This window comes from Phodopus roborovskii, unplaced genomic scaffold (assembly GCF_943737965.1).
Source record: "Phodopus roborovskii unplaced genomic scaffold, PHOROB, whole genome shotgun sequence".
NCBI classification, from domain to species: domain Eukaryota; kingdom Metazoa; phylum Chordata; class Mammalia; order Rodentia; family Cricetidae; genus Phodopus; species Phodopus roborovskii.
In genome coordinates this window covers 69,411-87,340 of record NW_026126062.1, presented here as the reverse complement: position 1 = coordinate 87,340, position 17,930 = coordinate 69,411, and the positions used below count along the sequence as shown (strand labels likewise).

General features: G+C 47.3%; 1 protein-coding gene across 1 annotated transcript; it reads left to right on the top strand.

The window, feature by feature from the left end:
* The first annotated feature begins 2,264 nt into the window (after positions 1 to 2,264).
* Positions 2,265 to 16,879, top strand: Syp (synaptophysin). Its single transcript, XM_051179383.1, has 7 exons — positions 2,265 to 2,367; positions 3,487 to 3,552; positions 4,512 to 4,636; positions 7,643 to 7,838; positions 8,532 to 8,723; positions 12,293 to 12,623; positions 15,450 to 16,879. The coding sequence occupies exons 1-6, from the start codon at positions 2,332 to 2,334 to the stop codon at positions 12,617 to 12,619; spliced, it is 942 nt and encodes a 313-aa protein (XP_051035340.1). The 5' UTR covers positions 2,265 to 2,331; the 3' UTR covers positions 12,620 to 12,623; positions 15,450 to 16,879.
* The last annotated feature ends 1,051 nt before the right edge of the window (positions 16,880 to 17,930 follow it).

Genomic DNA, 17,930 nt, shown 5'->3' with positions numbered 1-17,930 from the left:
CGAAGGAATTGAAGGTAGCAGATGGGAAGTAGAACCCTTCTTACTCTTGAAGCAGGAGGTTCTTATTTGGCTGACCAGGCAAACCAAGAAATTTGGGGGTTGCCACAGTCACTATTGAGAACTAAGATTGGAGGCCAGATCCTGCAGTCTAAAATGCCAGGTTCTAAGATGTCTGGTTTTTTATATCTAAAAGTATGGGGAACCATAGGAGAGAATTGAGCAAGGTAGTGACATAGTTAACAACGCATTTTAAATAGATGTTCTGGTGGTATGCTGAAAACAGACCAGAGGAGAAGAGAATGGAGATGTTAAAATTGGCAGAAATGATGGTGACCTTAGCCAGGGAAGGTAACAAGGGAGATGGTGAGAAGTCAGTAGATTCCAGAAAAATAAAGGAAGTCAAATGAAGCAGGGTGTTAGTGGTGCACACCTTAAATCTCAGCACTCGGGAGGCAGAAGCAGGTGGATCTCTGTGAGTTCGAGTCCAGCCTGGTCTACAGAGCTAGCCCAGGACAGGCTCCAAAGCTACAGAGAAACCCTGTCTCGAAAAAACAAAACAAACAAACAAAACAAAAAAAGGAGTCAGATGAAGCATGTCTTGATCACTGTACTAAGTGCATTAGAGTTGATTATCTTTTTTAATCAATATGACAACCCTACATATAACATTTTAAAACATTTACTGTGTAAGGTCAAATGGGAGTAAATATTAGAAATGATATTCAAACAACTGAGAGCCAAACTCAAACAACTGGGAAGCATCTTTTACATGTGTTTTTAAAAATAAATATAGGGGCCAGGCATGGTGGTGCACACCTATAATACAAGCACTCAGGAGGCAGAGGCAGGCAGATCTTCATGAATTCCAGGACAGACTCCAAAGCTACACAGAGAACCCCTGTCTCAAAAAAAAAAAAAAAAACAGGTATAAAAGCTAGAGCTAGCCTAGCTGTGGTAGTACATGGCCTTTAATCCTAGCACTTGGGAGACATGGGCAGGAGGATCGCTGAATTCAATGCCAGTCTGGTCTACAGATTGATGGCCAGGACTGTTACACAGAGAAACCCTGTCTGGAAAAAACAAAAACAAAACAAACAAAAAAAGGCAGGGCTAGAATCATGTTATATATGCCTACAATTCCAGAATCTTGGAAGCAGAGGAAAGAGGATAAGGAATTTAAGGTCATCCTCAGCTGCACATGAAGTTCAAGGCTAACCTGGGCTATATGAACTCCTATCTCAAAAAATAAATAAATGATATCCATACAAAAAGTTTTGGAATTCAAGCATACAGAAAGGTATAAAATGATGTTCTTTGCCATGCTGACAGTGTTCTCCATTATCTTTTATTACTTGTGTAAGATGATGCACTCATAGGTTAGTACTTAGTATCTTAGTGCTTTTTATGTGCATTTTTAATGTGGGGTTGACCATCTTAACCTCAACTGTATGTTATCTCTTAGATTTGTAACATGGCAATCATCACTGTCCTTGGTCAACCTAGTTTTAGTATCATGAAAGAGGGTAGTCCATTAAGAGATGGAGGACCCACATAGTGAAAAGACAACCTACTCTGGCAGGTCGTCCTTTCATCTCCACATCTGTACTATAGTGCCCCCCTTCCTTCCCTCCCTTCATCTCTCTCTCCATACTAAATAAATGTAGTTTTAAAAGAAAAAGGGCTAACACACAATCAATACATGTATTAAAAGAGAGGGCCAAGGAATAAACAGAAGATGAAGTACAGATTTAGATTAGGCAATTATTTGACCAAGATGAAAAGAAAAATTGAGGTGGTTAGAGTTTGGGGATGTGTTTTAAAACGCAGATTTTCCAAAAGGAATTGTTGAACTGTCTTTTAAACTATGGATTCGTTTAAACTACAGAGACTCTGAGCATTGACGATTGCTAGCTGTGTGACCTTGTACAAGTCACTTAATCTCTCTGGAGACTCATTTTCCTCATCTGTAAAAACAGGACTAATAGTCACTGCTATATAGGGATTAAATGAGTGAACACATGTAACAAACACAGCACCTGGCTTGGCAAAATATCGTAGAACTGAGCGGTCCTCTATCCCCAGACAGCTACCTTCTGAAAGGACCCTACACTCTTAAAATTTACAGACTCTAGACTTAGAATGGAATGGCTGCAGGCAAGCTTGGGGTTGGGGGGGGGAGATGCCCTGATGCGCAGGCGCTCACAGGAAAAAGAGACAGGATGCAAGGGGCGGGGCTGCCGCCGACTGGGCTGTTCCGACGATCGCGCGCCGCCCCCGCCGCGCCCCGCGCCCGCCCTTGCTAGCAGGCACCTTCCGCCCCCTGCATTGCTGATGCTGCTACTGGCAGACATGGACGTGGTGAATCAGGTACGCGCTCCAGCACCGTGGACAGAGCCCGGCGCTTGAGGGAACCTGGGTGGCTTTAGCCCTACCACCTGAGAGGTGGTGGCCAGGGTAGCGGAGATACGGTCACTGGGGCTGGGGTTTGGGGCTGGGGCCGGGGATTCTGCAGCAGGCAAAGGGAGGGAGGAAGGTGGAGAAAACGAATGCGCTCTTTGCCGCATCGAGGACTGTCCTCACTGCCGCAGAGGGGGCCGCTAGAGCCCCACAAGAACTGTCGATCTGGCGGGGAGAAAGATGGGAGCTTGGGTCTAGGAAGAGGGCAAAGGGGCAGGGGAGGGGAGAATGAGAGAGAAAAAAAGACTTGGGGGGGCTGCAGATGAGCTAGGAAATAGAGCGACAGAAGGTGTGGGGGTGGGGTGGGGGAGGGCTGGCACCCGCCCCTCCTAGAGATTTCACTCCGGGTAGATGACCACCCTTTCCCCCAGAGCAGATCTAGGGGGACGATCCGATTTTGCCTCTCCAAAGCCCCCAGGCTTCGCATTCCCAGCGCATATCCAGTGAATCCATACCCTAGCTCTCTTCCACCTTAATCATTCCAGACCATCTCCGCCATCTCCCTCTACTTCATCACCTCAGAATCTGCTTCCTCCCTAACCAATAGCGACCCCTCCCCACCCACATCTCCTCAGACACAACCACCATCATCTGACTCACCTTTACCACTGCAGACCTCTCCCCAATGATGTTGTGACTCACCTTCATTTCTCAGTGCCCCCTCCCCCACTCTAATGAACCCCATCTTCTTCCACTCAACCTTTTTCCCTATCTGAGTCACCTTTAAGCAGGTCAGACCTTCCTTCTCTAACTAGTCTGGACCCCATCTATTTTCTACACCCAGCCTCCTCTGACACGTGACTCATCACCTCACACTTCACCACTCCTGAACCCTGGGGGTTTGTCTGAGACCCTGGTGTTTACTCCTTCCACAAATTATCATTTCTCCTCCTCGCTCCCTCTCCATAAGTCACTTACTCCCAGGGGTCACATGCCCTATCCCCAGGGATCATTGCCTGGCAGCCTGACCCCTCACCTCCATCTCTATTCCCCATAACCCTTCCCCCTCCCCACTGTTTCTCTCATCAGCTGGTGGCTGGGGGTCAGTTCCGAGTGGTCAAGGAGCCCCTTGGCTTCGTGAAGGTGCTGCAGTGGGTGAGTGTGGTCTGGGTCGTGGGATGGTAATGGGGTCCAGAAGAGCAGGGATGTAGGAGGGTCAGGGAACCAGAAAAGGACTGGAGTGGAAGGAGATGAGGGAATTGGGCTGCAGAGTAAGGTCCCAGAGGTTTGAGGACAGGGAACAGATAGGCTATGACGTCACATAAGGCCGAGGGTACCCCTGTTGTGGAGTGACAGATTGTGACGTCCTACCTCTTCTCTTAAAGTAAAGGAGGGAGGGATGGGAGGTGGAGCTTGAAGCGACTGCTCAGAGAGAAGAGAGAGAGAGAGATGCAAAACCAGAAAAATCCAGACAGTGAAGGAGACAGAGAGACAGAATGAGAGGCAGAGATTGGTAGAGACAGCGATGGAAATGCTGAGAAAAAGAGATAAGAACCAGAGAACTGGGTGTGAAGCAGGAAAATGTGGCAGGGGAGAGAAAGACACACAGATAAAGTGACACCCAAAAGAGATTAAAAAAAAAAAAGCAACGTACAGAAATAGGCACAAGGGAGACCTTGTGAGAGGCAGAGCAGAACAGACAAGCACACCAAGAAACAAGCGTGCAGAGACATACTCTCACACAGACAGAAAAAACAAGATGATGGGGGGGGCATGTATAGAAACAGGGAGATACTGAGAGGGGGTTGCAAAGACAGATACAGTGAATGACACAAGAGGAGAAAGGGGAGATGACAGGAGAGAAAAAGAAGGGGGGAGAGGGGAGGGGAGGGGAAGCCAGAACACCTTAGAGGTAAAAACACACAAGGAGAGAAACAGCCACACCCCTGTAATCAGCTTGTGCTAGGACCCGGTGAGCCCTGATTAGGGGGGCGGGGTGGGGACTTCTCCATCTGCTGCTGTCTCTGCTGCCCCCCTCAATCTGTCCAGAGGAGGGCACTCCCTCCCACATGCATACAGGCTCACTACAGCCATCCACCTTCCTCCTACCCAAGGTCTTTGCCATCTTCGCCTTTGCTACATGTGGCAGCTACAACGGAGAGCTTCGGCTGAGCGTGGACTGTGCCAACAAGACGGAGAGTGCCCTCAACATCAAAGTTGAATTTGAGTACCCCTTCAGGTGTGCCCCTGCCCTGGTACCCTGAGGCCTGGGAGAGGCAGGGGCAGGGTGAGGGTGGGTCTAAGCAAGCCTTTCCCATGACCTTTGCAGAGCTCACATCTTTGAGGCTACAGCTACTGGGATCAATGCCCGAGCACTGAACACCTGCTGGGTAACTGACACTGCTCTAGATCTCTATGGCAATGTGGTGTGCAAGACAGACACGGGGTGTCACCCTCTCTAGCTATATTCTGGCAAAAGAGGGGAATAGAAGAAGGGAAATAAATAAGATCCATAAGCAGGGCTGTAGTACAGTGGCAGAGGGCTTGCACAGCATTGGTAAGGCCCTGGGTTACAGAGAGAGAGAGAAAGACAGAGAGAGATGCATGTGTGCACGCACACAGATGTACACTTAAATGCAGTAAATGCTCAATTAATATTAGTTGCTGGGTATGGAGGCAAACTCCCAGCACTTGGGAGGCAATGCCAGAAAGATTGTGGTGAGTTCCAGGCCACCCTCACATACAAAGTGAGATCTTGTCTCAAAATAAGGGGAGTGCAATGGGTCAGCAGATAAAGGCACTGGTCATTAAGTCTGACAACTTGAGTTCGAATCCTAAGTCACACGTGGTAGGAATAAAGAACAGACTCCCTGAAAATTGTTCTCTGACCTCCACACATGGCACACATACTCCTACATACACACAGACATAAACACACCAGATACAGTTTTTAAAAGACATGTTTTAAAATAATGTTAGTTGACATTATTAGCTTCTCAGAGTGCTAGGGTTTAAGAGTGAGTAAAGGAGACCAAGTTCCTAGTCCTCGTGGCTCTACATTAGAACAAACAAAAGAGGGTAACTGCAGATGCAGCTAAATACTAGAACAATAGCCTCATGCAGGGGTTCTGCTGGATAGATATGGGAAACCATGGGACCAAAGTATAAGGTCCTGACATTTACTGAGTCCTGAACATTTAGCAGGCCCTGTACTAAGTGCTAGGTGTACATGAGTAAGGACAAGCTGGAACAGCTGCTTCTTCTTAAGGATGGAGAGGCAGACCGACAGTTTCACTTAGCTTTCCTTGACTACTGAACTAAATCATAGAACAGCTTTAGTCTCAACGTCCTCATCTGTAAATAGAGATAATACTAGTGCTCCACAAGGTGATGGGACATCTTCACTAAGTCGATACTTGTAAAGCACCCAGTGCAGTGTCTGGGACCAAAGAGTGCTCTGCACGTGCTTGTTAAGTGTAAGCAATCAGATTTAGGAACTTGAAAAAGAGTTGGAAGCTGGAAGTTTGGGGACACTAAAGGTAAATGGAGGCCGAAGAGATCACACAGTCAGGAGAGGGAAGGCAGCTCAGGCCCTGAGCAATGATAGAAACAGGAGACGGTAGAGGAGCATGGCTTGAGAGCGAGGAGCCAGGGGTACCCAGGTTCACATAAGGTAAGGAGAAAAGTTTGGGAGCTGGAGGGTGCTCAGTGGCAAAACCACTTGTCTAGCATGCCCTAGGTTCTATCCCCAGTGCCTTGGAGGAGGAGGAGACACACACACATGCACACGCACACACACACATGCACACACTCACGCGCACGCTCACACACACACACTCACGCGCACACACAGAGTGTGGGGGGAGGAGGCAGTCGGCAGCATAAGAGCCAACCTTTTGGGAATCCTCTAAAGGCCCTAGAAGCCCTCCATGAACACCCCCAGCACCTTCCATGCTCAGGACTTCTGCTATACAAGGACATCATATTCGTTCAGTCTTAGGATCCCATCTCCAACCTGAGGCCAGAGCTGTGGGCCCCTAGTTCAGTTCTATTCTTCCAACACATGACGCTCTTCCCTTCACAGCGCAGAGAAGGCCAGAGTACATTCCCACACTGCCCTTCACACATCCTGTTCCTTATACCCTTCTGTCTTTTCCTATTTCATAACTGTTTGGCTTCTCTGCCACGCATACATTTTTTTTTTAAATCTCAGGGACCTAAAAAGAGTCTCTAAAAAGAAAAGAGTCAACATGATTTAGGAGGAGATAGGATTCATACAGGAGCTCTGTCCTTCCAAATGCACTCTCATAAGGCTGTGCCCATCTCTGTGTGTTTCAAGCTAAAAACACTGCTTGAGAACCCAATAGACGCCAGCACTGTTCAAGACCTTGAGATCTTTCAGTAAATGAAAAGAGGAATAAGCCCTCCCCCTCACAGTTACATGGAAAAATTCAAGGTGAAAAAGCAAAACTGAGGGCAAGGGAGATAGCCCCATCAGTAAAGTGCTTGCTCTACGGGCCTGAGGACTTGTGCTTGACCCCCACGACGGACATTAAACAAAGCCCAGCACGGTAGTTTATGCTGGAATCCCGGGCACTCCATGGCCAGCCAGCTTCCAGTAATTGGCAAGTTCCAAGCCAGAGAAAGACCCTATTTCAAAAAGAGGGGGGATGGTACCTGAGGAACAACACACGCAACTGCATACACACCAACAAATGTGTACCTGCACACCCATGCACGTTCACACACACAAACACAGACATGCACAAGGTCCTATATCCAGTTATCAGCATAACAAAGTTTTTAAAGTGAGATCCAGGAAGTCTTTAATGAGAAGGCGATCCTTACACAAAGTTTGAAGGAGCTGGAAGAAGACTTGAAGCTATCTTAAAATAGAGCATTCCTCCACTTGATCTTAGCCAAAAGGCTGAGAAATAATAAGAGGAAAGCATCCCTGTTAAAGAGAACAGCCAGTGCAAAGACCCTAGGGCGGAAATATATGATACCTGGCACATTCTAGAATGAACTCAGAAGCAGAATGCTTTCAGAAAGCAGTGGTGCATAGCAAGTGCTCAGTGCCTGGCCATTTCCTCCTCTTCCTGGGACCTCAAAACAACCTGGGAGACCCTCAGCTGGGAAGGTAAGAAAGGGATTCTTAGAGTCCACACCACACCTACACCTCTCTCTCTCTCTCTCTCTCTCTCTCTCTCTCTCTCTCTCTCTCTCTCTCTCTCTCTCTCTGCAGGCTGCACCAAGTGTACTTTGATGCTCCCAACTGCCAAGGGCGTACCACCAAGGTCTTCCTAGTTGGGGACTACTCCTCATCAGCTGAATTCTTCGTCACCATTGCTGTGTTTGCCTTCCTCTACTCCATGGGGGCCCTGGCCACCTACATCTTCCTGCAGAACAAGTACCGAGAGAACAACAAAGGACCCATGATGGTGAGTTCCCACAGCTGATTGCATGCGTTGACATGAGGCTGTAGCGACGAAGCTCATTTGGTTCACAGACCAAACCAACTCCAAGGCAGGCCCATACCCAAGCAGACCAACACTGCTGTTGATGCTGCTGTCTCCATGACTCTACATCGGGTGTCTGGCTTGAGAAGTCATAGAGTCATAGGAACATCCTCACAGCCCACACAGAATGCCAGACGGGCCCACAACCTGACCCTACTACCTCTCACATAACCACATAGACTAGATCAAAGGAAGGAGTACTGAGGTTCACTGTGACAGGCATGCATGTCACCCTGCCACACAGACACTGATTTCCTACACAGAGATATTCTCACACCCTCATCCCAGACATAAAATGACACATATTCCCACATGCAAATAAAAGTGGTAAGACACACTTCTCACAGATTCGGAAACATCCCACAGTGTTAGTTCCTCCCTCAACATCCGCACCCACACAACAGTAGCACACTCCCACACCCTCTATCGTATACACTCACGGGAGCTCAAGCTGAGCTCTAAGTGAATCTACTGTGAGCTTCAGGGCTGCAAAGGCAAAAGTGAGGCAGGCCTCTTCTAGAGGACCCCTCCCACAAAAGCTTGTGATGGGAAAAGGGCTGGGGGCTCAACACGAAGCAGCCCATTCACAGTGATGTCTTCCTCGCCCCTGCCTAGGACTTTCTGGCCACGGCAGTGTTCGCCTTCATGTGGCTAGTTAGCTCATCTGCTTGGGCCAAAGGCCTGTCTGATGTGAAGATGGCAACGGACCCAGAGACCATTATCAAGCAGATGCCTGTGTGCCAGCAGACAGGGAACACATGCAAGGAACTGAGCGACCCTGTGACTTCAGGACTCAACACCTCAGTGGTAAGCCCTGGGAAGCTGGCTGGGATGGAAGAGCAAAACTGGGAGATGTAGTCTGGCATGAGAAATGGTGGAGATAGAGAATGAGAGTCAGGAGGTCCATGGGGGCTACCAGGAGGAGCCATGCCATCCAAAGAAGGCTGGGGAATTATAACCAGTAGGATACCATACACTGTCCCAAATAGGGGGGAACATGAGGACTTTCAGATTAGGCCAGGATACCTGGACCCAGCCCAGTAAGGTCAAAACTCCTGAAATTCCATATCTTCTTAGGACTTGTTTCTGTAAGTGCAAGCAAAAAGGCCATATTGACTATATTTCCCTACTTGGACGCCCCCTACTGGCTTCAATCAGTCTGAACATAGATACTGTCATTTGCAAGTTCTGTGACCTATAGATAGAGACAAGCCTCTTGGGGATCATTTTGAGCATGTAATGGAAGGCTAATGATAGATCCTGCTCCCAAAGTTAAGTACTCACCATGTTCATAGCACATAACGTTCTTAGGAAAGAACCTGAAACAAGATTTCATGCTATATCACTGCCACTTGGTGACTGTGTTATATTGGGGAATTTAGCCTCTCTGCACTTGACTTTAAAATGGACACATCAGAGCCAGGCAGTGGTGGCTCACACCTTTAATCCCAGCACTTAAAAGGTAGAAGCAAGCTGATCTCTGTGAGTTTGAAGCCAGCCTCATCTACAGAGTGAGTTCCAGGTCAGGCTCCAAAGCCACAAAGAAACCCTGTCTCAAAAAAAAAAAAAAAAAAAAAAAAAAAAAAAAAAGGACATATCAGTGCTGAAGAGATGGCTCAGTGGTTAAGAACACTGACTGCCCTTCCAGAGGAACTGGATTCAACTCCCAGCACCCACATGGTAGTTCACAACTGTTTGTAACTCCAGTTAGTTTCGGGCATCCAACACCCTCACACTCACATACATGCAGGCAAAACACAAATACACATAATTTTTAATTAATTAATTTAAATAAATAAAATGGACATATCAAGGACTGTAGAGATGGCTCAGTGGTTAAGAGCACTTGCTGCTCAGCCACACAGTAGTGGCATACACCTTTAGTCCCAGCTCAGGAGGGAGAGGTAGGTGGACCTCTATGAGTTCAAGACCAGCTTGGCCTACAGAGTGAGTTCCAGGACAGCCAGGACTGTTACACAGGGAAACTCTGTCTTTGGGAAGGGGAACAGGGGGTTCTTGCAGAGGACCCCAGGTTCAGTTCCTAGAACCCATTCATTGGCTCCGAACCCTCCATAATTCCAGTTCCAAGGGATTTGTACCCTTTTCTGATGATCTCGAGGACTCCACATGCTAGTGATACAAATACACATGTGGGCAAAACACTTACATGCCTAAATGAAACTTAAAAGCTTTTTAAAAAGGAAAATAAAATGGAGATATCAACCCAAGTGTGGTGGCACATGCCTGTAATTCTAGCACTTGGGAGGCTAGGACAGGAAGACTGCTAAGAGTTTGATACTCTGGGCTATATATTGAGTTCCAGAACATCCTAGGCTACAGAGTAAGATCTTGTCTCCAAAAAGAAAGAAAGAAAGAAAGAAAAGAAAAAGAAACTACAAATAAATAAAATGGGGATATCAACTGGGTATAATGGTACAAGTCTGTAGTCTCAGCTACTAGAAAAGTAGAGGCAGAAGAAGACTGGACACTTCAGCCCAGGAGTTCTAGGCCAGCATGGACAACATTTCAAGACTGTCTCAAAAAAAGAATAAAGTAAGATGTAAGTTTTACTTCCTGTCCACACTTGGAACTTAAGTGAACTAATAACATGTTAGGTGCTAAGAAGGGGAATGTGGCATACAGTAAATGTCATATAGCATTTTGTTTTTTAATATTTTATATGTTCTATATACTTATTTTTAATTAAGAGCATGGTACAATATACCTTTAATCCCAGCACTCAGGAGGCAGAGGCAGGTGGATCTCTGTGAGTTTGAGGACAGGCTTGTCTACAGAGTGAGTTCCAGGATAGCCAGGGCTACACAGAGAAACCCTGCCTCAGAAAAAAAACCAAACAACATAGTGAGACCTTGTCTCAAAACCGCTTTAAAAAGAAGAGGAAGGCGGGTGTTGGTGGTGCACACCTTTAGATCCCAGCACTCTGGAAGCAGGTGGACCTCTGTGAGTTCAAGACCAGCCTGGTTTACAGAGCTAGTTCCAGGACAGCCTCCAAAGCCATAGAGAAACCCTGTCCCAAAGAGAGAGAGGGAGGGAGAGGGAGAGGATATCCTGAAACTGGAGTTTCAGGTATTTGTGCGCCACCACGTGGGTCCTGGAAATCAAACCGAGCCTAGGAGCCTAGATCCGCTTAACCTCTGAGCCATTACTCCATCCCCAAAGCTAAAGCCAGACTGCCCTACATAATGAGCTCCAAGCCATCCTGGGATAAATGACAAGATCCGGTCTCAAAAACAAATATAAATCAAACAAGCGTTAGACCTCCACATGTCTACTGCACTATCAAGCGCAAGTGCACACACAAACACACACACACACACACGCACGCACACACACACTATAAATAGTTAATAAATCATAAAGCCAAGAAAAGTTGTTGAAAACGTAAAAGAAAACATGGCCCAGAGAAATGGCTTAATGGTTAAGAGCACTTACTGTTTTTACTGAGGATGGGAGTTCAATTCCTAGAACCTTTTAACCCTATCACTTGGGAAGTAGAGGCCAGTCTGGTCTACATAGTGAGTTCCAAGGCTGCCAGGCTACTCAGTAAAACCCTGTCTCAACAACCACAAGAAGCACTTGGAAGACAGAGGCAAGTCAATCTCAGAATTCAAGACCCGCCTGATCTACATAACAAGTTCCAGGACAGCCAGGACTAAACAGAGACCCTTTCAAGAAAAAAAAAAATTCATATATACATATGAATTATATATATATGTACATTTCAAAGTTTTATACATATCTACCTATGCTAATTTGTATATACATGAGTACATATACAATTAGTGATGTATATTTCTTTTAAATGTGTACTTATATATTACAAATTTATTATATTTTATACATGTATAAACATGTATGCTTAATAAGTGCATACTTAAATACATTTTTTAAATTATGTTTTTTTTTTCTTTAGAGACAGGGTCTATCTACATAGCTGTCCTAGAACTCACTCTGTAGACCAGGCTAGCCTCAAACTCACAGACATCCACCTGCCTCTGCCTCCTGAGTACTTGGATTAAAAGCGTTGCACCACCACTCCCTGCCCAAAAAACTAGTTTGAGACTGATTTTCATATAGCCCAGGCTGGCCTCAAACTATGGAGCTAAAGCTAGCCTTGCATTGGTTGTCCTGCCTCCCGCTCCCCGGGATTACAGGCGTGGGCCTTCAGGATCAATAAATAACTTGTGTGTGAATCCTAACAACTGCCCCAGACCCAAATTTTTCTGTACATCAGTAGTCACAGAGACCCATGAATTTATGCCCTAAAAAATGCGCATTCCTGTTCGCTCAGACTTAAAGTCCCCGGGCAGCCAAGGCAAGGTAAGAGACAACAGCTTGGTTTTGTCTCCCTGCAGGTGTTTGGCTTCCTGAACCTGGTGCTCTGGGTTGGCAACCTATGGTTCGTGTTCAAAGAGACTGGCTGGGCCGCCCCGTTCATGCGCGCACCGCCAGGCGCCCCGGAAAAGCAACCAGCACCTGGGGACGCCTACGGCGATGCTGGCTACGGACAGGGACCCGGAGGATATGGGCCCCAAGACTCCTATGGGCCTCAGGGTGGCTACCAACCCGACTACGGGCAGCCAGCGGGTGGCGGTGGCGGTGGCTATGGGCCTCAGGGCGACTACGGGCAACAAGGCTATGGCCCGCAGGGAGCGCCCACCTCCTTCTCCAATCAGATGTAATCTGGTGAGTGATGGATGGGAGGATGCAGCGGGGAGGTACAAGTGAAGTTTGAAGGAACTAATAGACAGGCAGAACTACAAAAAAAAAATTGAACCCGGAAAAACTAGCCAATGAGTGGAAAGCAGAAGAAGGAAGGGGCAGGAGTAGTGCTCAGAGTAACCAATGAATGGAGTGTAAGAGCACTTGCGCAGGGGAGAATCACCGAAGTAGTGTAGTTTTCAGGAAGGGGAGGTGGGACTTCGAAATGATTGCTAAAACAATAGGAGCTAAAGCCAATAGACCGGGAAAGGTGCGTTTTGAGGGTCACCATTGCAGGAGCAGGATGTAGATCTGCTGCTACCACCTCTCCATAACTCTTTTTTTGTTTGTTTGTTTGTTTTTGTTTTTGGAGACAGGATTTCTCTGTATTGTTTTGGAGCCTGTCCTGGAACTCACGCTTTAGACCAGGCTGGCCTGGAACAAACAGATCTTCTCGAGTGCTGGGATTAAAGGCCTGTGCCACCAACGCCTGACTTCCTTAACTCTTGTAATGAAAGAGATGGTGTGGAATTTCAAATGAGGAAAAGGGAGGGGCAGGGGCCTTGTATACATTCTTGTTGAGCCTTAAAAGAAATGAATGGCTGCCATGATGGAGCACATATATAATCCCAGCATTTAAGAAGCTGGGGCACAGGGATTGCAAATTCTCAAATCCTGCTTGGTCTATATAGCCAAATCCTGTCTCAGAGAGAGGAAGGTGGCAATACCTAGGTGGGAGTAGATTTAGTAGTGGGTGAACCAGGTTGGAGAGTATTCTAAAGCATCCCATATTTAATTAACCAAAAAGTCCTTGGCCAGGTGTGGTGGTCCCAGTACCTTTAATCCCAGCACTGGAGAGGCAGAGACGAGCAGGGCTCTGTAAATTCAAGACTAGCCTGGTTTACAAAGAAACTTCCAGGTAACTCAGGGCCATGTCTCAAAAAAAAAAGTCTTGACCTGTTGGCTCCTCCTTTCAAACTATTTCCAGCCTTTCCATTTTTCAGAATCATCTTCCCTCTTCACAAGTGCTTAGTCTACCCCATTTACAACCTGTTCTAACCTCTGGCATCTACAAGTATTCTGTTAGGCCACTGTCCTAAATTCAGAAATCGCCGTCCTGTATTCAGTTGTAACATCTCACTTAAAGACAAAAATCTTTCAGAGTGATCATAAGGCCCACATATATAACACACTACTTCCTCTTCCCTCAAGACACTTAATCTGACCCGCTGCCTGTGTTGTCATCATTGGTTCAGTCAAACAGGCCCGTATCAGGTCCAATTCTACCCCAGGGTCTTTGAACTTGCTTCCCCACTAGGATTTTACATGCACACACCTTTACCTAGCCATTGCTTTGGTCACTACTCACTCAATGAAGCCTTTGTTTTTATTGGTTGTTGGTTGGTTGGGGGAGTTGTTTTGTTTAGCAAGTACTGAGAACTGAGCTCAGGTCTCCTGCATGCTAAGCAAGTGCTCTACCGCCCAACTATATAACCATCCTCTTTTTACTTTTTATTTTGAGGCAGAGTTTTACTGAGTTGCCCAGGTTTAATTGGAACTCACTCCGTAGCCCAGGCTGTCTTTGAATTTGGAATTCTCTCATCTCCACCTCCCATGTGGCTGGGATCATAGGCCTACACCACCACAGTCGACTTTGTTGTTGCTGTGTTGTTGATGTTATTTTTATGACAAGCTAATGCTGGCCTGGAGCTCATGGTGTTAGCTAAGGAAGACCTTGAATTCCTAACTTGCCTCCACCTCCCTGTTTTGCTTTTTGTTTGACCTAGGGTCCCACTATGTAGCCCAGGCTGGCCTCAAACTTGTTTTCCTCGTGCCTCTGACTCTTAAATTATGGGCTCCACCCATATATCACCAACTACATAACTGTGATTATTTGTCTGAAACAAATCCCCCTTGTTATCTTTCTCACCACACCCTATGCTTTTACTTATCACAATTTTTAATTACTAACTTACGGTTCATGACTGTACCCCACTAGATTGGAGATATAAACAAGACTTACTCATGCTATATAAACATTACTTAGAGCACGTTTTAAAAAAATATTTTATTTTTATTTAATTATGTATATATGTGTGAATATGTTCATGTGAGTTTAACATCCCTTGGAGACCAGGAGAAAGATCAGAGTCTGTGGAGCTGAAGTTACAAATGGTTGTGACCCACCCAAGAGTGGGTGCTGGGAGTCAAATGTGGGTCCTCTGAAAGAGCAGCAAGCACTCTTAACTTGGAGCCTGAATAGCCTCCTTACAGAATTTTTTGGTTTTGGGTGACAGGGTCTTTGCATAGCATTGGCTGTCCTGGAACTCACTCTGTAGACCAGGCTGTCCTTGCACTCACAGAGATCCCCCTGCCTCTGCCTCCTTAGTGCTGAGATTAAAGGCATGCGCCACCATGCTTGGCATATTATCATCTTATATTAGGCAGTTCACTAATATGTCATGTTCCTCTTGTGAAGCCTGTCTCCCCTGATATAATGTAAGCCTCATAAAGATAGGGCTTCTTGTTTTGATTTTCAACAACTAGAACAGTACTGGTTAATGGGCTGTTTTGATTAGGAGAGGGTACCTCCATTGTTTCCTTTGGTACCCAGTTTGAGCAAGGTTGGGAATATCATCCTAATGAGAGCAGCTAGGGTGAGGCTGACTCCAGAGCTCTTAGAGAAGAAAACATGCCAGACAGAAGAAAAAGTGTGGTGGCCCAACCCCTCCCTGGGGATATCACCCTCATCTGTGAGGGCACTACCCTCATCTGGACTCCTTCTCCTTTCTGTGTCTTTTGTCTCTACAGGTCAGTGAAGCCCACGAAGACCCCATGGGTGGGCAAGAGCTCAAGAGAAGGCCTGCCCCCCTTCCTATCCCCGTATCCTAGGTCTCCATCCCTCAACCCAGGAGACCCTAACTGTCTTTGCTGTTTATATATATATTATATTATATATAAATATCTATTTATCTGTCTGAGCCCTGCCCTTACCCACTCCTCCTTGCACTAGGGGCCCAGTCCTCAATGGGCTCCTCCCTTACCCTGACCTTGCATTCCTCAGCCCCTATCTGTTCCCTAGCCCTGTCCCTTGAGGTAAGGGGGCTCTAGAAAGGGGACAGGAAGGGAACCAGACCTTGGCTGCATGGAGAGGGTCATTGAGACTTTTCCCTTCCTTCTCTCCCTCTGCTCCTCCTAAGTCTGGCCTTGGTTCCTCCAGCATTGCCAGAACAGAAGCTTGAATGGAAATCCAACCAGTAGACAGCAGATTGGGTGGGGATATGGGTGAAGCAGGTGAGAAGGGAGGAGCTCTGGATAGAGAGGACTAGTCAGCAGATAATTGAGTTCCAGACACTCGGGACATGGAGCCTAAAAGGGAAGTGGTGTCCTACAGCATTCTGGAATGGGGCTGGAAGAAACTGGAGGGAGTGGTTCTAGGAGGGGCATGGCTTTAACCCACGATAGGCTCCAGAGTGGGCTGGTTTGGGTTGGAACAAGCATCTCTAGAAGGGGTATGTCTTGAAGCATGCAAGAGTCTGTGTTTAATTCCAAAGAGCTTGAGCAAGGACAGAAATGGGGTTCAGGAATGAGCTAAGCTTGAGATGAGGTCTGGTCAGGATTCCAGACAGGCATATGAAGAGTATGAGGCACCTATGATGGCTTCAGAAGGGGAGGCCCTTCCTGTAATGGCCCAGTAAAGAAAATGTTTTCAAATGACTGGGGTTTGAGCAGAGGGTATGGGAGGCCACAGTTAGGAGCTGAGAGACAAGTTTGTTAAAGTAGGAGGAAGAATACTCCTGGCCCCCTGGGAATTGAGGTAACCTGGGAAAAGCCAAGTATTGTGGTTTGGAGGGTATGGGATGGAATCCAGAGAGAAATGCCCCTTGCTCACCCCCTCTCAAGAGACAGCTAGATGATCCGAGGACAGAGTCTACAGATCTGTGGGGCTGACCCACCCTCTTCCCCCTTTCTCTGCCCTCTCCCTCCACACTCCCATCTATCCCGGAATACTTGGAGGCTGGGTCTGGAGCCCCCATCCTGTACCCTCTGCTGTGTCTGTGATGTTGGTAGTGCCTGTGATCGTGTGTTGCCATTTTGTCTGACTGTGGCCCCTCCCTCTTCCCTCCAGACCCCCTACTTTCCTGTGCCCTTCGGTATTGTTTGAAGACTCCCTCCCTGAGGAAGAACAAATATGAGAAATTCCCTTCTCCCAAATAAACTCAACTACCTAGTCCACCCGGCTCTGATTTCTCAGTGTGTCTTTTCTTTTGGGTGCAGACAGAGGGAGCAGAGGTACGAGGAGAGGAGACCAGAGGAAGCTCAACCCCTGGTAGCATCCTGCTGAAGCCTTGCCTACAAAGTATTTCAGTCTCTAGGTTAGCACTGGTCGATGTCCAATTGCTGGCCATCAAGTCTTTCTAGGGTGTGGCCCTCATGCTGATGATGATCCCTTAGCCACCACCCTTCCTGGTCCCAGTGAAGTCTTCTCAAATTCTCAAGGCCTCCCTGACTAGGGAGACTCTGCAAGACTTCGTCCTACCCAAGCCCTTGTTTCTGAACCCTTCAGGTCCTGTGGTAGCTATCTCCTTTTTCTTGCCTCAGCCTAAGCAGTAGAACTAAGGACCTACCAGGTGGGGGAGACTGATTAACCCCTTCCCTAACCCCAGTTTCTCCCTGGACAAGGGTCAGGAAGTGACAGGGCTGTGTGTGTACTGGGGTTAGGGATAGAGGGGGGAGTTCCTGGGTGCCCAAGATGAAAGGCCTGCCTGACCCGTTGTTGCTGTCTCATACCTAATTAAAGACTGCACTCGACTCCACTTGGGCGCCTGAGTTCTGAGTTGTGGCTGCTAATACTTGACCCCTTCTAGCCCCAAGGCCAAGAGCAGGAATGAGAGACCCAGATCTGGAAGTGAGCTCAGGAAAATCGAGATCTACCTGGCTATAGAAAAGTCAGGGAGCAGGAAGGAAGGCTCTAAGACCTACATCGTTGGGCTGGGGTTGGTGGGCACAGTGACTGGAGATGGATGTCTTGGAAAGATGTGGATCAGGGCTCAGGACCTGGCCAGTGACTTTAGTCTCCTCCACGTAAACCCCAGGTCTGACTCTGAAAATGGAATAGGTCTAGCAGGACCGGGAGAGCCACAGAGCACCAGCTAGGACTGAATGTGAGGTTGGGACCATTCTTTTAACAGTTATCCTGAAAGAGAGAGAGAAAGAGAGAGAGGGTGGGCCTCTGGGAAGGGACCGAGAGGTGGCTTTGACCACTGTACCCCAAAGATAAATCGACACTAC